Here is a 26302-nt window from a genome sequence, read left to right on the forward strand (position 1 = left end):
ACATCACAGTACTATAATTACTTATACTTACTTAAAACGCCATAACTAATCCTTGACCATACAGTGTTTAACTACATTTGTTACTATGTTTAGGTACAAGACATTAATAATTGTCTGCGATTGTTAAATTAGTAAGTAGGTAGCAGCGTTGCCAGACGTCCCGATTTTGGCGGGACGTCCCGATTTTTTCATCAAAATTAAATGTCCCGCGCGGGACAGGCTCAGTCCCGCTTTTCGGAGAAAGCCCGAACGTACGTGCAGCGTGCTGAGAAAGAAAGGTGCGTAATGAAGATAAGAGTGTGGGAGGTAGAGGAGTGGATTTTCTTTGGCTACTTTAGCTATCTATTGTCACGTAAACGTTATTTTAACGCAAATAATAAGATGAAACTTCAAAAAACTTTCATATTTTTATTTGCGTTAAGAAAGGTAAGTATAACTTTTTACTTTGTCCCGCTTTTCACTGAAGAATCCCGCTTTTTCACCGCTTTTTCGAAAAGTTCCGAAGTCCCGACTTGGCACAAAAAAAATCTGGCAACGCTGGTAGGTAGGTACTTAAGCCTAATTTAATCACTGAAATTCAAGGCATTTGTAGATTTTTATGAATTAAAAATTGACTATTGCTCATAATTAACGATAATATTAATCTTATCATCTTATAGTGGATACCTGATTTCTTGATTTTTAATTAAAAATGTTAATTATTACGATAAGATAATAATTTGATTGGAATAATTTTAACATGATTCATAAGCACAATGCAGAGATGAAAGTATCAGGCTATCTAATAATAATATAATATATTATTATCTTGTGGTATCGTATTTTAATACGTAACGATTCCATATTATTGATACCACTAGCGCCATCTAGTATTCTGAAATTTATATGATAAGAAGTTTATGTCATATTCTGAAATCTGAGGTTGATCTTCCTAAATCAGCTATTTTTACATCCAGTATTTCTAAACTTATCATAACAGCTGATGTAATTATGGGTTTTGTATAAAATTATATACTTAATGAAATTAGTACCATTGACATTAAGGTATGTTTTATATCACTTACTAGTCACAAAAAAGAAGAAGTGCTCTGTGTTTGTGTCACAGCTGACAGCTGGCAAGTGTCATTGTCAACTAGCATTTGTGAAAACTGTCACATCTTATCATTGTTTTTGTTAGGTTTTAATTTGTTTTTATTTTGTTATTTCTATATTTTATGACTATTAATTTCATTTAATCAATAAATATTAAAATAGTGACCAAATTCGGCGATCCAAATATTATTTCATACTACATTAATAGTAGTTTTCCTGCTAAATTTACTTCAACTTGTATTGTTTTAAACTTTACAAAAACAGGCAAATTCCTTTCAGGAGAAGATTTAGTGCAGTGTGTGCCTACGAAAAAGGGTCATCAAATCCTTTACAAGGGCTACACATATACTTTCAAAAGCCGCTTGCAGTGTGGAGCCGAACAGTGGTGCTGTTCATACAGACAGAAAACAGGATGTATATCGTTGATAAACATGCAGACTTATGGTGTAGAAGTGCTCAGAGATTTCCATAACCACAAAAAGCCTTTGTTCTCAGATTAGCGCTATGAAAAGTTTAAATTTTGTGCAATTAAGGTCTATTTCAATCTTTGGGAGATTGTGACTTAGTGTCTTTCATAATAAAGACTTAGTGATGTTATAATATTGTATTAGTAATGCTTGCATTGTCATTCGAACGGAATCAATTAGTTATTAGCATGGGCGTACCCAGGTAGGGGCAGGGGGGGGCAGCAGCTATAAACATCAATTTTCCTGGCAAGTGGGAATTGAAAATGTGTTACCTACTCTGCACAAAATGAAGTGTTGGAACAAAATATCTTTTCAGTCAGATTATTATAAACATCCATTTTCATGGTTTTTTGTTTCGATATACCAGACCGGCCATCTTCTCGAATCAGGTATGTTGCCCCTCCCTTGCTAAAATCCTGGGTACACCCATGTTATCATGAATGATTTGTAAATAAGCACCCTATAACCTTTCTCAGATGTCAATGTATCTCTACTCTTTATTTATTTTACTTGGATTAGGTAAGTTTATGGTAAGAAACTGTTGTATGTACAAGTTGTGTAATGTCAATAAAGATGATAGCTGAAGAAGTGAATTTAGTTTCTTAACCCATCAATCCCCAAGTGGCACCCGGCTGCCGCATAACAATTGAAAATCTATTGAGTCTGCGATTCCCACGATCAAGGTATTAATGTTTTGAGACCCTTTATTTTATTTTACTTTTTTAAATCAATTTGTAAAAGAAATTACATAAATAAAACACTCCCAGGTTGTGACATGTAAATTATAAATAGGTAAAATTGGTTTTTGAAAATAAAAGTCATAATAACAGCACAAATCTAGTGAACATAAATCTTTAATCCTCTGTAAGTAAACTTTTAATTTATAATATTATGATTAACTTTTTAATATTGGCTAGAAATTAATTAAAAAATCTGAATTATTTATAAATTATAGATACTTAGCAGATGGTATGCTAAACTTACTTTGTTAAACATATTTCCTTAACTTTATTTCCTAATTTACACCTTTTACACCAATATTGCTTAAACATTAGAATTAGGAGGCCAGTCAAATAACCAAAAGTATTATATTATATTTAATAGAGAAAAAGGTAAATAGTTTTAAGAATAGATAAATAAAAAAATTAGTAACATGGAATATTTATAGTAAGTATTATGTAACTTACATAGTATTTGATTTTTTATTCTTATGAATTATTAAAATTAATTCAAAGTTCAAACTGCTTTCCAGGTACACATGAGACTCAAGCCTGGATTTGGGAAAACTATGATAAAAAAATACAAATTGATAAACCACTTTTCCGATGTAAGAAGTGCAAAAAGTTTATTGAGAAAAACAACATGATGAATCATATTACGAGTACTCATCCCAATCTATTGAATAGTAAGCTGGACAATAAAGTTGTAATAGAAGACTTAAAAAATAAGAGAGGTACAACATTTTTATTTGCTATTGAAATTTAACTTACAAATATATTATAGACTATCATCCAGTCCAGTAGTCTTCGAGATCTGACAAATCGCCAAACATTACCCCAGCAGGATTTTGAATATCTGCACAATGGATCAAGCTACAAACAAAATTTTCGTGTAGATTACAGCTCAGTCAACAAAGTAGTTGTAGAATGAGCAATTTCTGCAGGACTTTTCCTGACGTCTAGGAGGTGAGCGGGGCGACAAAGGTCTCAATTTTTGTTTTTTCGCCAATAACTAAAAAACGATGCGTTGTAGCAAAAAGTATTCTATGATGAAATTAAAGCTTATTCCTCCCTCAGGCTCACCTCCTAGACGTAGGAGCAGGACTTTTAGTATGTTTTGTCCCTAATCACCCTGAATAAGTTCCAGTAGGAATCGCTTAGGTTCGCTCACGCACTCTATAACCTCTTTTGAGTCATTCGTTAACCGGACTATTAAGGTTCTGCAACACTTAAATTATTTGCATACTTTTTATCTTAAAAAATGCCTTAGGAAAAAAAAACTTCTGGCTGGGATAACGCACGCCATGTACGCCATTATATAGCTATAATTTCATACTGTAATCATACAATATACCTAAATAAAACAAGTAAAATCTATACTTTAATATTATAAAGCGGAAAAGTTTGTTAGTTTATTTGTTTGTTTGTTTGTTTGAACGCGCTAATCTCAGGAACTACTGGTCCGATTTGAAAAATTCTTTCAGTGTTAGATAGTCCATTTATCGAGAAAGGCTATAGGCTATTTTATCACGCTAAGACTAATAGGAGCGAAGAAATAGAGGAAAATGTGGAAAAAACGGGGGGAAATTATTTGAAAGGGCTTATTTGAACGCGCTAATCTCAGGAAAACTACTGGTCCGATTTGAAAAATTCTTTTTTTTTTTTGCTTGTTTTACTCAAAGGAAACCCATGTGCGGCGAGTGCGATACACTATTAATTTTTTAAAATTTTTGGTCAGGTCCCAAAAAATACAGCTGGGTGTGGACGTACTTAGTAAGCATGTCGAGCGGTCGCGCGTTTTGCAGACTCTGTGACAAACCCATATCCCACTCTGGCGGGAACCTCGCCAGACATCTCAGGAAAGTTCATGACATGTATGTGAATTGGCTTTTATTAAAAACTGAACAAAATATATCTATGACGCATCCAACTGGTTTTAATAGCCGTTCAATCAAACAGCCAGCCCTTTGACGGAACAACGCCCTTCAATCAAATGTCTCTAGCTTTTTCATTGAATATTTAAGTCTATTTGTTTTTAACTTAGTCTTACTTAAATGGCTATTTGTTTTTAACTTAGTCGTTACTGAGATTTGTTTAGCTGTAAGTTTTTCTGTACAAATAAAATAAAAAATATTTTTTTGATTCACCCGTATGTGTCCCATAATTTCTGTCTCTTTTCTAGCTGTTTGACTGGATGTTTTTTTTAACCAGCCGACTGCGACATCTATGTAATGTGTGCCGAGTCCGAGCCTATGTTATGATGTATGGCTATGACATATTTTATCGACAAATTGGATGACGATTTTCTTTTCTGTAACTTTATAATCTTTTTCGGTCTCTCATACTGGAGTAGGTCTTATAACATTTAGAAATGCAGGTTTTTAAATATTTTTATTTTTTTCTACGAAATTAATTATAACACAATGTCTGTGTTAGTGTAGTCTACAAGTTTAGCTATCAATTTTTTAAATGTTTATAAGGTATGTACATGAGAAGTATTGATCCATTTGTTTGAGAGCCCGAAAAAACTAAAATGCAGGGCCGGTTTTAGCACTACCAGCTCCCTGGGAGAGGTTTTTCGGCGCCCCTTTTGGTTGCCTTCAGCGCACCCCCCCCCCCGTCCGGAGCGGCGATGAAGAGTGCACGTTTCCTTCATCTAACTTGACGAAATGGCGAGTATCGAGAAAACATTTAAATTTATTGAGCTCTATCAGACTAAAAACTGCCTGTGGAACCAAAAAGTCTCCAGGCTCTATCTCAAAAACCGCTATAGCTAGATTTCTGAAATTTTCACAGATTGTGTATATCTGTTGTCGCTATAACAACAAATACTAAAATTAAATAAATGAAATATTTAATAAATAATAAATATGTATATATTAATCATGATAATTATAATAATAAGCAATAATTTTTATAAATAATAAGTACTTAATAAAATAATTATATTATGTTAATATTATAAAATATGTAAAAGTGAGTTTATTTATTTGTTTGTCTCGTTTGCTTTTTACTTATTAATTTCGAGAATAGCCTTTAAAAACTTTTCCTTGTCCACATTTACAAAGTAATTATAAGCTGTGAATAAATATACAGCTGCAGTTGTTAGCGACTCGACATCCATTTTGAATCCGTCTGCACATTGGCGCGATCCAAAGCATACTGAACGACCTTCCTATGTATGGATTACTCACAAGCGCCGTTGCAAGCGCATCGCCAACGCGTGTGCCAACGCGTTGGCAGTGCGCTTGTCTATATAGGCGGCTTTAGTTCGTTCGGTTCGTCATGCTTGAATGTACGTTCAAGCATGACGAAATGCGACGTGACGAACGCGTCGCAAGCGCTCTTTGATCTGTGTCAAAAAACCGACACTACTTCAGAATCCATATCGGATACAACCATGAGCGTACCCAGGTAGAGGCAGGGGGAAAGGGAGGTCCCCCCCCCCTAGAAGATAAAATAAATGTAAATTTTCCTGGCAAGTGGGCATTAAAAGCGTGCTACTTACTCTGCGCGCATAATGAAATGTTGGAAACAAAACTTATTTTCAGTCAGATTAATAAAAGTAAATTTTCATGATTTTTTGTTTCAATATACCAGACCGACCCATCTTCTCGAGACAGGTAGGCTGCCCCCTCCCCCTAACTAAAATCCTGGGTACGCCCATGGATACAAGCGTCCGCAAGCTCACGCAAGCCAAGCCAGATACTTGTGGACGCTGGTCAAGCCTTGGCAAGCATAGAAACGCAGCATTATAATTACCGTGGGAGAAAGAAAACTTTGAGAGTCAGGTCGTCGACAAAATATGTCATACATGAAAGGATCGGGAACTGGTGTCGGGATACATCGTATAATAAGGGTATCTGTTAGCTGGTTCGCCTTGGCTGCCTCAGCCATCCAATCCAGCCAAGCGGATCCAGCTTTTATATCAAGGAAATAATAATAATTATACTTAATATTATAAAGTAAGGTTATATTAAGTGTGTTTGACAATTTTACAATTTTTCACGTTGAAACCGTTAAACGGCTAAGATTTTATGGGCTGCAAATTGTACCTCTTCTGAAGTACGCAGTTATAATCCACACACACACACACCATATACACACAAACACATACACACACATACACACGCTATTCACTAAGATTTTTGATATTAGTTTTACTATGAATCTAATTTTCCCAACAGCGATGAAGATGATGCTGACATGGTAAAGAAGGATGTGCCACCTGAAGATGGGTTAAAATGTGACTATTTGAATACCGAAAACGGCGTGAAAGCGAGTGAAAAAATAATAACAAGTGTAGAAAATAAAAAGGAACATACTGACGCAGAGGAAAGCGATTGATGTCATCAAATTTTTGTTGCGTTTAGTTTTAAGATAAACTAGCTATTTGACCGAGCTTTGCTCGGTATTCGATAAAACACGAATAAAATGACATTTTCTAAAAATGATTCCTAGCTAGATCGATTTATCGCCCCCGAAACATCCTATATACTAAATTTCATGAAAATCGTTGGAGCCGATTCCGAGATTCCAATTATATATTTGTATACAAGAATTGCTCATTTAAAGATATAAGATAAATATTTTTTTCATTATATCGTTTAGATAATAAGCACAATAGTTTAAATAGGTGCAATAGTGTAATTTTTTTTTCAAAATTACACATGTGCTTCAAATAAGTACCTACTTATAACGTTTGATTCCACCGGCATTGCTAGTGAAGGAATTCATAGCAGAAGTACACCTGTATACTGGACAGTTGGTAAATACTGTGATATAGGGCTTGATTACACTTAACGAAAAATGTGCTGAGAAACGGACAATTCGATTGGCCGAGACCATACTAAACATACCGAGTGCTCGACCGAGGGCGCTTAACTCGGTAGGTATAATCAGACCCATCATAGCACTGGCTTTGGTTCATTTTCATTCGGATCGGTTTACTTTCATACTTAATTTAACCGTTAATCGGTCTGAACTTTGAGGTAGAACTAAATTACTTAGAAATAATGCCAAGTTATCTAATCAACGCCTCTGCTATAGTCTGAGCGATAAGTTGAGAATGGCGAAATATAGAGATAAGGATCTTAAAAATACGTGCGATAGCTCAATAGATTCGGGAAGACGTCTAGGAAAATGTATCGGAATCGTGCACACAAAAAATTGCAAAAGTCATAAGCAGGGATGTTGCGAATATCTGCATCCGCATCCGTAAATGCGGAGCATCCGCATAGATTTGGACTTTTTTGGAATGCGGATTTTTATGCGGATGCGAATGTCATACGAGTTGCGACAAGAAAAAAAAGCGGCGGGGTCTGTGATAGGCGCGTGCCGTTTGCGCGTGACAAATGACCAATGGGTTATGGGAGCGAAAAAGCCGGCCAATTAATCGGCCACGCACAATAGAGGGTTCCATTATAGTACCGCCAGTTTTTGATAAGTTTTGTATCGTCAATGAATTGAGAATTATTATAACATGTTTTACACTACTAACAACATGATCTCAGTTACATTCAAAGGAATTTGAACGAAAATTTCCTTTGTACTTCTCAATTACTTATGAAGTCTTCTTAGCCGTGATAATTTCCTTTTTAAATTTAGCATATTTCCTACTCCCGTGAATTTTTCCACATATTTTTCAGAATAAACCGTTTAGCTAATGGCTGTTAGAAGGGGGAGACACTGGACACTAACGATTTCTTCCACTTTAAAACTTTGCATATTTCACAAATGGATCCCTATATCGGAAAATGATCTTGGAATAATCGTAATATTTTTAAAAACCCTATCCCACGACACCACACACGGTGGAGTGTACGCGAAATAAAAAGAATTATCCCCGCTTGATGTGTAAGGGAGGCCCCATAATTTTTTTTAAATCCTACTAATATTATAAAGGCGAAAGTTTGTTTGGATGTATGGATGTGTGGATGTATGAATGTTTGTTACCCTTTCACGCAAAAACTACTGAACGGATTTTAATGAAACTTTACAATAATATAGCTTATACATCAGAATAACACATAGGCTACAATTTTAACCGACTTTCAAAATGGGGGAGGTGCTATGTTCGTTTTCTTATATTCAACGATTACTCCGCCGTTTGTTAACCGATTTTCAAAATTTTTCTTTTGGTATATAGGGTATCATCCCAATTTGGTATTATATTCACAAAAGTGGTGATTTGATGAAGGATCCATAAGTAATCGAGGGAACTCCTCAAAACTTATAGGGAAACATGTGGTGATTCGGTTTCGTGAGAAGTATTCTAAGCATATGCTACCAACAAGTAAGATTTTGCACCGAGGTATACCTGGTATACAGTGGTTCGGAAGGTGCTGAGAGAACTCCTGATTCTTTATAGATGTTATAGGCAAACTCCGAAGCTCCGGCGCTCCTAGGTTGGACTGGTCAATCCTCAGGTCAGACTGAATGACTTAGTCAAAGCCCAAACAAATGTAAATTTTCGGCCTTTGACTAAACAATTTTCGTCAAACCTGGGAGGGACTAACTTGGTCAGGCAAACGTCAAAACACAATTTTATTAAATCGGGGTTTGACGAGTCAAACTCCGATATAGGTATGTAGTGTCTTATCTTCGTATATTTGGAAGCATTTTATCATTTAAGCAGCTTTCAAGTCTTAACCGCTTAACTCTGCCAGTTCTGACACCTGATTGGTCAGCTTACGTGATTTTCACTTTTATATTTTAGATGCTTTGAGAGAATGCCGTGTGGCATTAGGCCCGCCTTTTGTACGATGTGCAATAAAGTATAAAATAAATAAATAAATGCTTTGGAATATACGGAGGTTAGTTTGTAAGATTAGGTATAAAAAATAACATTTTTAAAATTTTGATGTTTATTGTTTTAATAATTTCTTAAGTAATTAAAATGGAAAATTAATCATTTTTCTGGCATGGTGAGGCATTAACTTTAATGTTAATTGTTTTAATAATTTCTTAGGTAGTTAAAGTGGCAAATTAATCATTTTTCTGACATGGTGAGGCATTAATGTTAATGTTAATTGTTTTAATAAACTTCTTTATCCACGTTTTTAGTAACAACAACACCGTTTGATTCACTCATCTTCAATTTTACACAATTACACGCCCGCACGCTCAATGAACGAACATGAAATGACAAAACAATCGGTCCGAACACCGCGAGAGACATTATGAACCTGTTTAAACATGTTCAGATCAACGTTTGACCGAGTTTTGCAGTCGCTTCTAGGATTGACTAGGCCAAAACCGAAACAGAATAATTTACTTTCGACGTTTGACTGAAAAGTTAGGAGCTCCTGGGTTTGACTAAAAATACTTCAGGCAAAGAACGAAATTGAAATGTATTTCGGGGATCGCCTGACGGCTTTGGCCAAACCTAGGATAAACCAGTCCTTCCGCGAAGAGACTGTGTATCGGACTTTGACTATAACATAGATACAAGATTGGGAGTTTCGGCGTTGTTTTAAGAACAGAAAGCATATGCTACTATGCAAATTACATTCATCATCATCATCATCACTACCATATTATAGCATTTCATAGTCTTTTAGATCGAGACTCGAGTTTGTCAAGCGATAATTAAAAAAAATCTATACCTACCTAAGGAAATTTTCTCCTCTTTAAGAATGTTTTTTTTTTAATTTCTTAAATGTTAATAATTTCGAAGTTTTTAACAAAAAATACTTTTTTTTGCAACCTAATTTGCTTATAACTTTTGCAATTTTTTGTGTGCTAATACACGCTTCCGATACATTTTTCTAGACGTCTTCCCGAATCTAATGATCTATCGCACGTATTTTTAAGACCCTTATCTCTATATTTCGCTATTCTCAGCTTATCGCTCAGACTACTATTTGTTTGTTCGCATGCCTGTTAGTTGTAACTTGTATGCCTTGACTAACTTGGCGTAGAGGATTAACCAGTCTAAGGACTAGTGGTCTAATGTCGAGAATTTAGTCTTTAAACTACTGATTTTAAAATAATGCGATTGCTTACAGTTTGAATAGCCACGTGACTCTGCATCTACAAGATTCGGCAATTCTTTTCAGGTAAACGCAGAAGTCTGCGTTGGCTTTGGGAGTACTTTGATAAGTTAACAGATACAACATTTCGGTGTAAATCGTGCAAAGCCTCGGTAAAGTATGCTACTAATAGGCTACGTCATATGCAAAGGAAACATTCGGACATTTACACCAGTAAAACGGGCGAAAAAGTTGTAAAAAAAGAAAAGAAGACGAGAAGTTGTTTGAGTAGTAAGTAGTCCAGTCAAATTACGAAATAAATAAAAATGAACGAACACAGTTTGAGGATTTTAAGGATCGATAGTATTTTGACTTTTGAGCATAAATTCCAATTTGAGGGGTTCTACTGAGGTCAGCTCAAGGTCATTTCGATGGAAACGCGTTTAATTCGATATCTCGAGAATGATCAGTGTTAGGCAAAAAATTGTAGAGACCTTTTCTCTTCCAAATTAAATTTACTAACTTTTTTATCTGAAACTTTTTTTTAGCATTAATATTTTTCAACTTATTACTCCCGCAAGGCAAAAATTTTACTTTTTTTTCTATTTTTCGTCGTTTTCTCCCCAACCATTCAATTTTATTAAATGTTACCAATCATCAAAGTGTAGATATTTTAATTATGAACAATTTTTTTCTTAAACTTTTTTCTGTAATGCCAATTTGACCTTCGGAGTTATACATTACTTTAGCGAGCGAAATCCGCGCCATTGTCGCTATATAAAAAGGTCAATCGATTAAACTATTTAAAAATTGTACTTCATTCAAATATTAAATATTGCAATCATTCAAATATCATTCAAATATTGTACTTCTTTAATTTGGGTATTTTGTCTATTCAATGGGATAATAATGTGAATGAGAATTACAAAAAGAAATAAACAATTACAAAATGAAGTATCAGTGTTTTTTGATAAAAAAAGTTTTTTTATCAAAAAACGTTTATGTTAAAAAAATAGGTTATAAAATTCTTCAAGCTAAGCACCCGAGGTCGATGGAAGTGCAGTTCCTGCTGCTTCTTTGACAACACCTGACCTCTCTTCGGCTGGGTTTCCTTTTTTTGCCTTTTATAACGAATCGCTCAAATTTTTCGCTCCTGCATTCGTTAAACAAATAAATGTGCCAAGACGTTGTCGTTCGAATATTACGATATTATCACGGTACTTGTTGATTAAGTACTTTTTTATGGTACGGAAGTCTAGTTCTTCAGCACCCTCGATTTGGTGGGTTATGTCGGAAAGTTTGAATTGACAATCATCATCATTCGATAGCATGTAATTGTATATTGCGTCGACAACTTCATCGATATTTTCACAACTGCGTCTTCTTTTTACTCCCCTTTTCGGTTCAACCTTTAAATCGAGCCAGCATTTGTGATGGTATCTTGCGCCAGCACCAACATCTTCAGAAACTTCTCGTATACGCGCAATAACCGACTGAGATAGTTAATCATTTCGACCCTTTAATATCGAAAACATAGATTTTTTCACCGCTGAAAATGACTTCACCGTACTTATTCGTATTCGTTGCTTGAAGCGTACGCGTTGGTTCATTTTTAGGACGTTTTCTGGGATCTTTTCGGTGCAAATGAAGCACGTATTTTTAAAATCGAATTCCTCTTCTTCTGGTACGGGTAAAGGTGTCGATGATTGCGATGACGACGAAGAGTCTGACAACAGACTTCGCCGTACAACAGCTGCAGCAGCTCTCTCATCTCCATAGTGTCTTTGACACGAAGAATGCACCCTAATAAAAAATTAATACCAGGAGTAAACACTGGAAAATTTTGTCATTATGAAAAAAAAAATTTTATAACCGTAAAAAAATAATTAATATTACCTTATACTTGATAGAGATGTTAACATGCGCTCATGTTCCTTATTTCCCCTTATTACATTTTTTTTTGCCTTGCGGGAGTAATAAGTTGGAAAATATTAATGTTGAAAAAAGTTTAAGATAAAAAAGTTAGTAAATTTAATTTGGAAGAGAAAAGGTCTCTACAATTTTTTGCCTAACACTGACCATTCTCGAGATATCGAATTAAACGCGTTTCCATCGAAATGACCTTGAGCTGACCTCAGTAGAACCCCCCAAATTGGAATTTATGCTCAGAATACACCCCCCTATCAATCCTTAAAATCCCCAAACTGTGTTCGTTCATGTTTTTAAGCCGCCGTAATTTTACTGGACTAAAAATGTTTATTTTGATACTTATCATACGTGGGAGAGCCATGCTTCGGCACGAATGGGCCGGCTCGACCGGAGAAATACCACGTTCTCACAGAAAACCGGCTTGAAACAGCGCTTGCGCTGTGTTTCGCCGAGTGAGTGAGTTTACCGGAGGCCCAATCCCCTACTCTATTCCCTTCTCTTCCCTTCCCTACCTTCCCCTATTCCCTTCCCTTCCCTACCCTCCCCTATTACCTCTTAAAAGGCCGGCAACGCACTTGCAGCTCTTCTAATGCTGCGAGTGTCCATGGGCGACGGATGTTGCTTTCCATCAGGTGACCCGTTTGCTCGTTTGCCCCCTAATTTCATAATAAAAAAAAAAAAAAAAAGATCGTCTCTTTCTGCGACCAAACTTTTGGGACCAGACTCATTTTTAGTATTTTACTATTATTGGTGGTAGAAAAAAAAATAACTATATGACAGATACTGCACTCTGCGGGGCTAAAATGGTCGCCTTGGAGAATCATATAATTAATCATAATATGATTAATTTTTAAACTCCACTTTGCGTGCAATTCATATAGTGATTCACTTATTATTGGTCCCGCGAGCGGCGCTCACGCGCTGACACCAATCATTAATCGAAGCGAATCACTTTTAAACTCCACTTTGCGTGCAATTCATATAGTGATTCGCTTACATCAATGATTGGTATCTCGCGCGCCGCTCGCGCAGGGCGACCAATCATTAATCGAAGCGGATCACTATATGAATTGCACGCAAAGTGAAGTTTAAAAATGTATCATATTATGATTCAATATAATATGATTCTCCATAGCGGCCATTTTAGCCCCGCTGTACTCTTAAGTATCTTCGAGATTTGAATTATTCATAACATTACATTTTTTAATTTCTATTTGTTTCAGGAAAACGTAAAAGTCGGCGCTGGGTTTGGGAACACTTCGATAAACTATCAGATACAACACTCCGGTGTAAACTGTGCAAGGAGTCAATTAAGTACGCTTCTAATATGTTTCGACACATGCAAAGGATTCATGCCGATATTTACAGCACTAAAGTTGATAAAAAAATTGCGAAGAAAAAAGACAAGAAGACACCAACTTCACGAAGTAAGTTTAAAAGCTATTTTGTACTTTATGAATGTATTTCATGTTTGGTTGTTTTTATAACACCTCAGTATGTTTTCGAATTCAATTTATAATTAGAACGGGGAAGGCCTCGCCAGAGTTGGGTGTGGAGATACTATGCGTGCAACGGAAGCCACGCTGCTTGCAAGCTCTGCAAGAAGGTGGTTCAGCTCCCAAAAGACTCCAGTACCAGCAACCTCATTAAACATCTCATGAGGTTACATAACGAGGTCGTTAATAAAGGTAATATCTTTTTTTTAATTATTTGAAAGGCGAGACCGCACTAGGCAACACTTTTGGTTTAGCGTAGTGTCGCTTAGACTGGGTTGCACCAACTAACTTTAACTTTAACTGTAAATTTAACTTTGGCTTTAACTTTAACTACAATGCAAAATGTCAAATCTTTGGTTAAAGTTAAAAATGGACGCCATCAAGACGCCATATTTAACCATAACCATAGAGCTCGACAAGGTTTTAAATGCATGTGGCGAAAAAAGGAACTAACGCTGTCATCATACAAAAACGCCATTTTTGACAGTTCTCCTTTACCAGCAGCGCCCCCGCCCACGTGCATTTATAACCTTGTTGGATCAGCTGTCATCTGTCAATTTCTCTGATCAAAGTTAAGGATAAAGTTAAAGTTAAAGTTAAATTTGCCTTACCTATAACCATAACTTTATCTTCAACTTTAACCACGCCTCTCGTGCAACCCAACCTTAGTGCTCTCCAATTTTTTATTTAACGATAAAGATTAACTTTTCGGTACTTTGCCTGTTTAAAGATTAACAAATTTTCAATTTTGCAGAGTGGATTTGGTTAGTCTTTGAAAAGGACGACGACGATGACAAATATTCTTGCAGAATATGTAGCTTTAAATGTGCTAAGACGGACGACTTGTATAAAGATATAGTTGTGACAATATACAACCATTTGAAAACGGAACACGGTCTGAAGTCGGGTGATCAAGTGCGTAGTGTGTCCGACGATGTAAATGTAAAAAATGAAGAAGAAAAAGTAGAGGAAAGTGATAAAGAAACTAAAGAAGAAAGTGAAGACGACAGTGAATGCTAAAATCAGACAGTAAATGTTGAAATCAAATTGTTTATTTTTAAAAATTAAATTTCTAATAATATTACATAAATTTGTGTTGTGCTTTTTGTAAACCGGCACAATTCCGCAACCTTTGGACCTGCTGAATTGCGTCGCAAGAGCAGTTCTGCTGTATGGCGACGAAGAAGGCATTTTAAATGACCAGCATAGGTACTATAAAAAATTGATTCATAGGCATCTGGCGGACCATTTGGTTGGTTTATGCCATGTCAATGTCGGTCGTGATCAGCGGGGCTAAAATGGTCGCTTTGAAGAATCATGATATGAATCCAATATGAATCATAACATGATTCATTTTTCTAAAATCGCAAAATGCAACTCTGCTTGCAATTCATTTCTGTATTTTTGTACTGATTTGACATTTGTCAGTTTGACAGTTTTGACAATTCATTTGCTGAATTGATTGAGAGGAATTGCTAAATGTGACCATTTTACAGAGACAGTTGGCTAGTCCCATAATCTGCACGTGAATTGATTTTTCTGATATAGATTGATTTTTAAAATCAATTTCTATTAGATATACAGGGTGTAACAAAAATAAGTGATAATACTTTAGGGGGGGTATGTGTTCCTTGTAGAGAGTTCACTGTGAAAGTAGCAGCGCTGAAAGACCAATTTTTTTTTTTCACTTTTGTATGGGGAAACTCGTGACGCTCTGGCCCTTGCCCATACAAAAGTGAAAAATATTTTTCATCTTTTAGAGCTGCTACTTTCACAGTGAACTCTCTACAAGGCACACGTGCATACCCTAAAGTATTATCACTTATTTTTGTTACACACTGTATAGGTATACTTACTCGTTTCAGGTTCATAATTTCGCTGAATTTCTGCTTTTGCCCAATTTTGTTGGTTTTAATAACGACAACGTTTTAATAAATTGACTTTTTTAACCTAATGTTCAGGAGGTTTTATAAAAGGAATATTTGGAGAAGCGTGCCATGAGGAAATCATAATAATTATATAAGGCTATTTTTACGTTTCGACCATAAAGTTAATATACCCAGCAGAATAGAGAAACAAAGGCCTGAGCAAGCGAGATGTCACTATCAGTAGCACTGCGTGGTAAAAAGAGACGTGTGATACATGACAGCAGCACTCTTTTTGACGTCCAGTCGGCACTTATCGGCACGTTGACAATTTTATCTCTAAGAAAGATGCTTGTGTATACGTACACATATTTTTACACACAGACGTAAATCAATTTCGGTTTCGTTTGACAGCTTGAGATTGTTGCTCTATTCTGCTAGGTATATTAATTACTTTATGGTTTCGACCTAAGTGTAACAAGGCGGTATCGACGGAGGCAGTGGGGCAAAGAAATTATTTATATAATAGCAGTGACAACTCTCTTTTTGTTCTGTGACAACTGACTTCATACTTATTCCTCCTCCTGGGAAATACTGCGATTTGAGTAAGTTGCTTGTAGCTTCCATAGATAATTTTGCGTGTTATTGCTATAAATTGCAGCTATGCCTTTCGGGCCAGGCTGTTGCAAGCAGTTTAGTTATCACAGTTTTTTCACAGTCTGCTGTAAATATGATTGTGTACCGATTGCTTACTTTTATCAGATACTTGAAAAGTAAAGGCAGACTTATTAAATAAACAACATTAAATTGAGTAATTTTTTAAACAAGAAAAAGTGAATTCTAGTATTTGTTTCAGGTAAACGTAGAAGTCGGCGTTGGCTATGGGAGCACTTTGATAAGATAAATGATACAACACTTCAGTGCAAGCTGTGCAAGCTGCCGGTGAAGCATTCCACTAATATGTTGCAGCATATTAGGCGGAAACATTCCGATCTTTACAAAACTAAAGTGGAGGAAAATGTTGTAATCGAAAAAATTAAGAACAAACCTCTGCCACGGAGTAAGTTTGATTTTTTTTGTATTTTAGTTCTTACGTTGTAGTTCAAACGGAATGTGAGTAGATTGTCTGGGTAAAAAACCGTATTTGCTACGCACAGTGACTCAAAGTTGAGTCCGCCGGTACGTATAGTAAGGACGGTATAAATAGTTAGTACTCAAGATGCATCTCGGTCCCAAGATGCGGTTCGGCTCTATGATTGGTCCAAATTTTGACAGCCAACCAATCACAGAGCCTAAACCGTGTCTTGAGACCTGAGTAAGAGAGAGTGAAGTTGGTGAAATTTAAATTTTGGTAAAAATCCGCAGGAATTTTTAATACCCTGGTACAGAATTTAAAGTTCTTAAACAAGTTTTTTGGCAAAATAATGGCATTGACAAAAATGTGAAGTGCTGTATTTGGTACTGAAGTTTCCCAGGCAATGATTTTAAAATTATTAATTTCTATTGTTAGAACGTGGTAGACCACACCGGAGTTGGGTGTGGGCATATTTTGTCCGCACTTCAAAAAATCGCGCCACTTGCAAGATCTGCGACAAGGCTATATGCTCCAGCTTCAGCACAACTGGTAACCTTATTATCCATCTGAAGAAAGTTCATAAGAAGGACGCAGGTAACTTCTCATATAAACTCTTTTAAATTACGCCTTACCACTGCGCAGGTGCTGGTTTTAACAGTGTTTTTTTTATTATTAGCACTATAATTATTTTTATGTCTTAACGTCTAGACACAAGCAAACATTCACGTACTTTCTTTGTATGATTTTATTATTATTACTACGAGTTCCCCACCCATCCATAATACTTAATATTATAAATGCGAAAGTGTGTCTGTCTATTACCTCTTCACGCCCAAGCCGCTAAACCGATATTGCTAAAATTTGGTACGAGGCCCGGGAAAGGACATAGGATACTTTTTATACCGGAAAAATGTACGGTTTCCGCGCGATATTTTAATTTGGCGCAACGGAGTTGCGGGCGTCATCTAGTATGAATTAAATGCTTTCAATAACGACTTTGCAGGTTGGATCTGGTTAGTCTTTGAAGAAGAAGATGACAGTGACAAATATTCGTGCAGAATATGCAGCTTCAAATGTACTAAGACTGAAGATATGAAGAACGATATTAAGACAATATGTGACCACTTGAAAACAGAACACGGCCTGGAGTCGGGTGACCAAGTATCTACGGTTCCTGATGATAAAAATAAAGTAGTTATAAAGCATATTAAAGATGGAAGCGATCAAGATAGTGAATAATGGAAAAAAGCCTCGGGCTTTCGAGAGATTTGTTGACACATTCAATTAAATACGTTTAAATTGATGCTATTTTTCATATATTATATTTTATTACGAAAATGTTTTAACGATTATGAATAACATCACTGATGTCAAGCGGAGGTTCCGTATCTCTATTTTACCAACCTAATTAATTGTAACGGAACTCCGCTTATGAAATAATACTACATAATTAAAATTTAATTAAAATATGTACTTAATTTTATACTCTGACTTTTCCAGCTTACTTCGCAACAAAAACTAGCGGCGACTGTTATTGAAAACCTTGTTTACTATAAAAATAAAATTGTACTTTTTGACATATTAATTTAAATATAATGTATATCGATAAGTAATTTAAACATGATATAAGTTTTTATGAATAATTATAACTTGTCGAATTTCGTTGTTCTAGTCTAATCATATAACATTAGTTACAGATGCTGTCCAAGATGTTATATCCATGTACTTTACTAAGGAATCGGCCGATCAACTGAAATGCAATATTTGCTCCACGGTATTAACGACAGATGACAATAATACAGCACCTAAAGAGCACATCAGGGACTCTCACAGAGGCGTTTACGAGTTGCACAAGGATATCCTGGAATGTTCCATGGGATACCAGATAGAGTTCCTACAATTCAGTGTGTCGGATAGTCGGACTCAACCTGTGATAATAGAAGAGATATGCGAGACTCAACCTGAAGTTATCCAGGATCAGTTGCCCAAAAATGTCGAGAACCGGCAGTATATATTTCTATCAAGCGTAAAAAGTGATGGTGAGTATCTCAATAGTTCTTTGTCTGCATTAGTTGATCATCCTACTAAAGTCTGTATCTCGAACAAAGGTAGGTTTACCAGAGAATTTGTATAATTCATAATAATGATAATAGCTCCCACACCGGTTTCGGTGACGGTGGCCGTAGTAATTTTATAGTGCCCAAGTGTGTGCGCAGTACACAAGAGCACTCTCTATTCCTTTACTTTCATAACCCAGTGGAACGGAAGACCGACACGACCGGCGAGAGATCAGGCGCAGGACCGACTTTTTACATGCCCATCCGACGCATGGATCATCTTACTTGTCAGACAATCAGGTGATCAGCATGCACTGTCCTAACCAAACTTGGAAATAACATGTTTCCAACGCGGGAATCGAACCCACGACCTCTGAGTCAAGAGCCACGCTCTATACTACTAGACCACGGAGGCATTATTCATACTAATATTATAAATGCGAAAGTGTGCCTGTTTCAATTTGTCTGTTACCTCTTCACGCCAAAACCGCTCAACGGATTTTGCTGAAATTTGGTATGAAATTTCCCGGGAAAGGACATAGAATACTTTACTGGAAAAATGTACAGTTCCAGATCTGGTACAAATGATGATCATCTGGTACAAACTATATTGGCCCCTTCACTTTGCAGATACATGCAGAAAACGGAGCTGGGTATGGAAGTATTTCGATAAGTTGTCGCAGACCATATTTCGGTGCAACCTTTGCAACGTCGTTCTATCGATAAAGGGGTGCAATAGTAACAACATGAATCGCCACATCCGCTCGAGACATCCGGTCATCTACGGCAGTGAACTAGAGATGAAGATCAAAAGTGACGAGAAGCGGACAGATATATTAAGTGAGTTTACATTATGTGGCTTATTTTATTGACCATTCGGGGCCTTCATTTTATAGAGAGCTTTGACTGAGTCTTTTAGTGAGTCTATGATTGTACCATCGAGGAAATTGATTCCTAAGCACTGACACACCAACGTCATTAGGTCAGATCATAATATTGTCAATTGAATGTTAATTATTGTGATATGCCGGCTGGGTTCGACATAACGCGACCAAACTACGCGTACGTACTCGTAGGCCCCCCATCTGCCTAGGAATAAACTTCTCTAATAGTACTATTATTTGTGTGGCAAAAAGTACAATAGTGTAAATTTAAGTACAAGTACAATGCTGGTTTATTGTTCATCATTTCTTTGTCATATTAAGGCCTCGTAAGGGTTTCGATGGCGATGTAATGAAATAAAAACCTTTCTTAGGCAAGGGCAAGCCGCTACGGAGTTGGGTGTGGACGTATTTCAACCGCGATTCGAGGACTCGAGCTACTTGCAAGCTGTGCGACAAGACCATCAACCACGGGGGCAACGCCACCGGCAACCTCAACAGACATCTGAAAATCATCCACGAGAAGAATGATGGTATGAACCTTGTTAATTTCGTTGCCTATCGTTTCTAGAAGCTTGAAGATAGATCACGCTCGTTATTTTCAATCTCTTGTTGTGGTATTAGCAGAATTTTATTATTTATACGACCGATTTAATCATTCATAACCGGCGGTGTTTTAAAGACCAAAAACGTATGGTCCGCCGTCCGAGATCCCTAGAACAATTTTTTTTATTACTATCAAGCTAATTTTTTGTGGCTTTTAAAAATATATGTATTTTTCTTTTATAATAACTCAGTATTAAAATGTTGAGTAATAACTTCCGAAAGTTTTCCAAAAAAACACCACAATTGATGGACACTACGCGTCGCCGGCGCATGCCTACGCACGCCGCCCTGGCGCAATCCCCCGCGTCACCCCCGCTCTACCTACCGCCGCGAAGTGACCGTTTTGCAACGATTTTAAGTAGGATAAAATATGTTATTGTAAAAAATTAACACCCTATTTTTTGGTTAAATATACTCTCCTAATGATATCTAAGCCCTAAAAAATTTGGTCGGTAGGTTTAATTGCACCCTGTATATTTGCATAGTCCGTTATAGGATAGGCCCTAGGATGTTATTTAAGTATAATCAGCCATTGTGTGCTAGCTTAGTGAGTTGGAATCCGGGCCCGTACCACGACACGGTTTTGAGACTCAAACAATCGTACGAGAATGTTGCGTCCTACTCTGACAAACGTGAAATGACGTTGTTAGAGCAGGACGCGGCATTCTCGTCCGATTGTTTGAGTCTCAAAACGGTTTCGTAGTAGGCCTACTGGACCGTTTAAACATACAACAATCTTTACAGATCCCCACTACTGGATTTGGAAAGTTTTTGATAATGACTCTGAAGACTATTATTCGTGCAAATTGTGCACTTTTAAACTAGCGAAGACCGACAATTTTGATATCTGCGTGCAGATAATACTTGACCATTTGAAAGACCAGCACGCTTTGGTGTCGGCGGAGCAAATTTTCACTGTTAAAGACTACGAAGGGGATGAAGGATAAAGTTAAACCGTCTTACACCTGCTACTGTAAATTATGTATAATTGTAAAATAACTTGATATATTTATATTAAGTTATTTTTAGGCCACGGAAGTTGTCATGATGTAAGTCATTATTTGGAGTGACTGATTAAGACTACTTGATGCCCTAAGCAATCCATGCCATTGGGCCCCCCTATCCTTATCTCAACTAGAATCAGTCTTTGAACCTTTACTCTTCTGGTGCTCCCTCAGACGTGATGCCCTAGGCAATTGGTTAATTTGATTAAGGGCTAATCCGTCACTGATTATTTGTATGTAATGCCTCACTGGCTGCTTGGAAAATGAAAAATGTAATTTTTAAGGTTGGTATGGGTGTTCTTATCTACTCGTATAATATGTGGGTAATGCTTACTGAGTAATACCCATGAAATATAATGCTTACCCTAAATCCTATTAACATTTGTTAGATGGGTATCATTGAATAAATTGTTTATTTTTTAAATTGTTTTATTTCAGAACTCACACACTGTTACTTACCACAACTTTTGTACGTTACTGGAGCGTGCCAAAGGAATAAACATCCATATTCTAGAAATACATTAATATTTATTGTTTTCTAACTAAAGTCGTTAATAAATTAGTAATAAACCTTCATAACAAATATACATACAATGTTTATGTTTTGCTCCAATTGATTTTATTTCATTATTTCTATCTCCTCATGAAAAGTAAAGGCCCAGGGCGTAAACCGTTAATGTCTTACGAAAAACAATTAAAATTATTTCAAAAATATAAGGATTAGTTGCAAAAGTTAGATATTAAAACTAGAGATCCCGTTTTCAAACTAATATCTGAAGAAACTTACCCGCAAATGTCACCGGACGGGTTTACATGCGGCATTTAAAAAGCATTTTCAGCAGCTTCTTTAAAAGTTTCGACTCAAAAACAGCTGTGGCCCAAAAATGATATTAAAGTTTTGAAGTAAAATATATTGATATTATATTCATAAAGATAAGTAGCCCCGAACATCTACAAACACCCACGAACACTCACTAACTGCCACGAACACACACAAACACACTCACGCATGCACGCACACACAAACACATCACACTGGCACGGCTCTGGCACTGGCACGGTGGCTGGTATTGGTATCATAGATTAGATTTTTTTATCAGAGAGAATCTATTTACTGCCTTAAACCTTCAAAAACTACTAAAAACAAAATATCTCTGCAGTAACAACTCAAGAACAACTAATTTCTAACTATTTTTAACTTAATAGAAAAAAGGCTTTTTATGATTTTACATCTATACAGTACCAGTGAACACGCCTAGCGTGCTACGTAATTTCATCCTGCAGTGCCGAGAGCACATCTAGCATAGTTTGCGTTTTTTATAGGGCGGCATCGCTGGGAACTACTAAAAAATTGTGGGCGGCACTGAATGTGTTAATAACAATAATATGTTTATTCAATATTTCAGAAGACAAACATAAGAGAAAGGCTGGGCGCCGATCGCGAATCAATATAAAAGATCTAATTGAAATGTTTGATAAGTATCATGAATATCTGCAAAAAGTACAAAACGTTAAAAGCAATGATCCCATTTTCCGGAAAATTTCTGAAGAATTTAAAGTAAAAATGTCACCGAAGGCATTATACGTATCATTTAAAAGGCATTATGAGCCACGACTTCGGTATATCGAGACTTCGAATAACGAGCCAGAAACAGTTGTGACGTATAAAATGTTATTTGATTCGCAGGATGTGTCACTTTGGGCAACTACAGGTGTTGATAGTTAAAAATATGATATCTAAGTTAATGGCCTAGAGGCCTATTTATCTCAAACTTGTGCTTTGGCTTATGACACATTTTTAATTTATGTACTATCAGAGAAGTTGATTCCTATGCAAATCGGGGACCTAAGTAGTTTGGTTGCGTTACGTCAAACCCAGCTGACAGATCACAATTAATATTGAATTGACATATTCGACCAAATAACGTTGGTCTGTCAATTGCATAGGAATCAACTTCCTCGATGGTACATACTTATGACACCTAAACCCAAATTTGTATGGTGCGAAGAGTGAGTTATGTATCTTTTATAGCGAGATAAGAGTCGCAAGTATGGAATGTGTAGCATTAAAGTGAAACACTAACATTAATAACCGTTAAATTTTATTAATAAAATGTTTAAGAACCGCAGTAGCAAAATATGTAGAACATTTAAAACATACAACCGATACTGATATATCAGTCATCATATAGTGATATAACGCTGAAATTAACAATTCATACTGTATCCCGTAATTCTTCGGCAATAACTAATTCAAACATAATATCGCTCATTGCTAAAGTAAATCAAAATTTTGCGAAAATATTAGCAACATAATATAATTTTGTATTTCAATTATTTTAATTTATTAAAAAATTGTTTATTATTTTTTATCTTGTTCACATTGATCTATACCATACCCCATCTGAGGGGCTAAAATGGTAATATTTAGCAATTCCTCTCAATCAATTCAGCAAATGAATTGTCAAAACTGTCAAACTGACAAATGTCAAATCAGTGCAAAAATACAAAAATGAATTGCAAGCAGAGTTGCATTTTGCGATATTAGAGAAATGGATCGTATTATGATTCATCTCATGATTCAACAAAGCGACCATTTTAGTCCCGCTGCACTCTTTGAAAATAAAATTACCTGCATGTTTTTGTTTCACAACCTATTTCGTCTAAGTTCACATTGTGTTTATTGCTTTATTTATTATGTATAATTATTGCATACAATAATAATCGTATGCCAATTTCCTTGTAACGTTCTTTACATATCTATTGTTTCTCGTTTTTGTTTGTTCATTTTGTTTCTCTTAAAATTAACTCTTCGTCTAATTTTATCGAATCTAGACGGAGGCTTGGTTAAGTGAAATCCGGAGTCTTCGAGCTTTTTCATAGTTTCCTGGAATATTGTCGTTAAAGGTGTCGTAACATCCGACAGCGCTCTTTTTTCACATTTGTCTAATTGAATTTCTATTTCTCTTAATGCAATATTGGGGACACATATATGTTTATCTTCTCTCTCTATGCGACCATCGCCACCTATTACAAATATTGCACCACAATCGCTTCTTTTCACACACCGCCAAATTACACTACCGTCTTTATTTTTTCTTTTCTTATTGTATTTGTATCCGCCTCGTATTAGTTGTAAGTTTCCTCTTTGCGAAGTAATGAAATGGAACTCATCTGTGCTTGAAGTGGATGCAGCTTCCGGCAGGAGTTTAATATCTAAAAAATAATTATCACAATATATTGATGTGGGTCAACTATGGTACTGTTAGGGGCCCCCTAGACGAGCAATTTTATTGCGCTATAGATGTAACGGACCATGGGTGAAAAGCTGAGTTTGTTAAGTCAATATATTTCTTATGCTATTATAGTTTAGTTCCAAAATATTCTTGCCGTTACATAAAATTAATTGTAATAAGTATTCTAAAAAAATAAAAATGTTTTAATTTTTTTCCAGTTTTAATTAAATTATCAATCACATCTATCACTATCTTATGATTAGTTTAGTAAAGCCACTAATTAATATACTTATCTAATATTCACATACCCTTAACTTTCTTAATAAGTCATTTATACATATAACTCATAACTCATAAGTATGTATTTTACTTTATATTTTACACTTTTCTCACAAAAACTATAAAAATTAAATATTAAAAATACAAAAAATAATTTGAGCGAACCATATTGTTTTTAAATACACTTACTGTTACTAACTGAAACAATTTAATATTATATTATAATAATGACTATAATGAGATGCAACATTAAAAAACTAAGCAAATACCTGCATGTATAAAATAGAATTCCATCCTGCTTATAAAACAAATATTTGTTTGAAAATCGACGAATTCTATTACATGATACAAAGCGTTGGGTAAATTTACTAAAGAAATTTTTAATAGGAACAAAATTTAGTGCTATAAGTAGCTATAGCTGAGATTTGCTAAAAATACCTGTATGAAACATTTCAGTTTTATTTAAACTAATTATACATTTTTTGTATTTTTATATTACTTACATGTTACAAACTTACATAAAAAAAACATATTTGGTTCGACATTATTGACATTAATTCTAAAATATTTTTTATTCTTTTAATTTTAATATAATTTTATTAATTAAATACCAATAATTGTTAAATACAACAAAATACCTCAATACTTCACCCATTTAATAAACAGCATGTTATAATACGAATTTGTTGTACTTAATTAAACCTATTTTATTGTTGATATTCCTACACTTATTAAACTTGCTAATAGGCGGGTCCACACCAAGCGAGCCGCCTCGGCCGCGGCCCGCCTCGCGCGGCATGCGCCATACGCTCGCTTGGTGTGGACGTTGTTCGCCCGAGGCGGGCGCATGCTCACGCTCGGGCGAGCGCGCGCGCATCCGAGCCGAGCGGTGTCGGTTTTTTGAAATGCTCAAAGGCGCCTCAGTCGTTAGCCGCGCGCAGTGTGGACGTCACATGTTTTGGTACCATCGTGTCTTTGTGCTCAACTGAGCGGCTCGGGCTGTTCGAGCGAGGCAACCTTGCTGTGTAAGCCCGTCCGCCTCGCCCTCGGCGAGCATGCCTCGGCCGCGGCCTATTGACGGTTGAATAGTAAATACATACATTTTTTACTTTTTTAATTTTAATTCTAAAGGAATAAAAATACACACCTACTAAAACAGGGCAAAATCAAAACATGACATCTAATATATAAAATTCTCGTGTCACAGTTTTCGTTGCCATACTCCTCCGAAACGGTTTGACCGATTCTCATGAAATTTTGTGAGCATATTGAGTAGGTCTGAGAATCGGCCAACATCTATTTTTCATACCAAAAAAATATATATGGCAAAACAACGTTTGCCGGGACAGCTAGTTAAAATAAAAACATCGAAAAACAATAGGCAATATTTCACGCTAAACTTAAAGTTTAAACTATAGGTAGGTATATTTGAAAATTAAGATAGTCTATCTATTCACTAGCGCTTTCGTTTGCCTTGCTGCGTCGAAACATGCTACGAAAATTATTAAATTCTCCGTTAAATACTCTATTAAACATGATATAATTAGCACTTTTCTCTCCTTTTTCTTCACACTGTTTCACATAATCTCTATATATTTCTGCAATAGTCTTACTTTCATTAAT

At 35.8% G+C, this 26302-nt stretch overlaps 3 protein-coding genes across 5 annotated transcripts in view; all 3 read left to right on the plus strand.

Moving 5' to 3' along the window:
- LOC121740498 overlaps positions 1 to 1781 on the plus strand; it is a 35955-nt gene extending 34174 nt beyond the window's left edge. The window contains exon 4 of the mRNA XM_042133211.1: positions 1372 to 1781. Coding sequence (XP_041989145.1) covers positions 1372 to 1592 — 221 coding nt within the window. The 3' untranslated portion in view covers positions 1593 to 1781. The remainder of the gene's footprint in view (positions 1 to 1371) is intronic.
- Positions 1782 to 1835: 54 nt separating this feature from the next.
- On the plus strand, positions 1836 to 18063 carry LOC121740257 (PR domain zinc finger protein 10-like). Of its 2 annotated transcripts, XM_042132907.1 has the most exons (7): positions 1836 to 1948; positions 2812 to 3012; positions 13404 to 13607; positions 13704 to 13868; positions 16398 to 16601; positions 17052 to 17210; positions 17620 to 18063. In XM_042132907.1, exons 1-7 carry the CDS (start codon positions 1846 to 1848, stop codon positions 17853 to 17855), a joined length of 1272 nt encoding a protein of 423 aa, XP_041988841.1. In that variant the 5' UTR covers positions 1836 to 1845; the 3' UTR covers positions 17856 to 18063. The 2 variants fall into 2 exon arrangements, with proteins under 2 accessions (XP_041988841.1, XP_041988842.1); XM_042132908.1 differs by lacking the exon at positions 13704 to 13868.
- An 89-nt stretch (positions 18064 to 18152) lies between these two features.
- Positions 18153 to 21277, plus strand: LOC121740258. Of its 2 annotated transcripts, none has more exons than XM_042132909.1 (4): positions 18153 to 18655; positions 19304 to 19513; positions 19929 to 20087; positions 20905 to 21277. In XM_042132909.1, exons 1-4 carry the CDS (start codon positions 18337 to 18339, stop codon positions 21105 to 21107), a joined length of 891 nt encoding a protein of 296 aa, XP_041988843.1. In that variant the 5' UTR covers positions 18153 to 18336; the 3' UTR covers positions 21108 to 21277. The 2 variants fall into 2 exon arrangements, with proteins under 2 accessions (XP_041988843.1, XP_041988844.1); XM_042132910.1 differs by having other exon boundaries at positions 19304 to 19504.
- Positions 21278 to 26302: the final 5025 nt, after the last annotated feature.

This window comes from Aricia agestis, chromosome 3 (genome assembly GCF_905147365.1).
Source record: "Aricia agestis chromosome 3, ilAriAges1.1, whole genome shotgun sequence".
Classification (NCBI taxonomy): Eukaryota; Metazoa; Arthropoda; class Insecta; order Lepidoptera; family Lycaenidae; genus Aricia; species Aricia agestis.

Coding starts and splice junctions, on each gene's coding strand:
- LOC121740257 (XM_042132907.1), top strand. CDS start 1,846: ATGAAGTGTTGGAACAAAATATCTTTTCAGTCAGATTATTATAAACAT. Junction 1,949..2,811: donor CGGCCATCTTCTCGAATCAG/GTATGTTGCCCC, acceptor ACTGCTTTCCAG/GTACACATGAGACTCAAGCC. Junction 17,211..17,619: donor AGTTCATAAGAAGGACGCAG/GTAACTTCTCAT, acceptor ACGACTTTGCAG/GTTGGATCTGGTTAGTCTTT.
- LOC121740258 (XM_042132909.1), top strand. CDS start 18,337: ATGTACTTTACTAAGGAATCGGCCGATCAACTGAAATGCAATATTTGC. Junction 18,656..19,303: donor ATCAAGCGTAAAAAGTGATG/GTGAGTATCTCA, acceptor TTCACTTTGCAG/ATACATGCAGAAAACGGAGC. Junction 20,088..20,904: donor CATCCACGAGAAGAATGATG/GTATGAACCTTG, acceptor CAATCTTTACAG/ATCCCCACTACTGGATTTGG.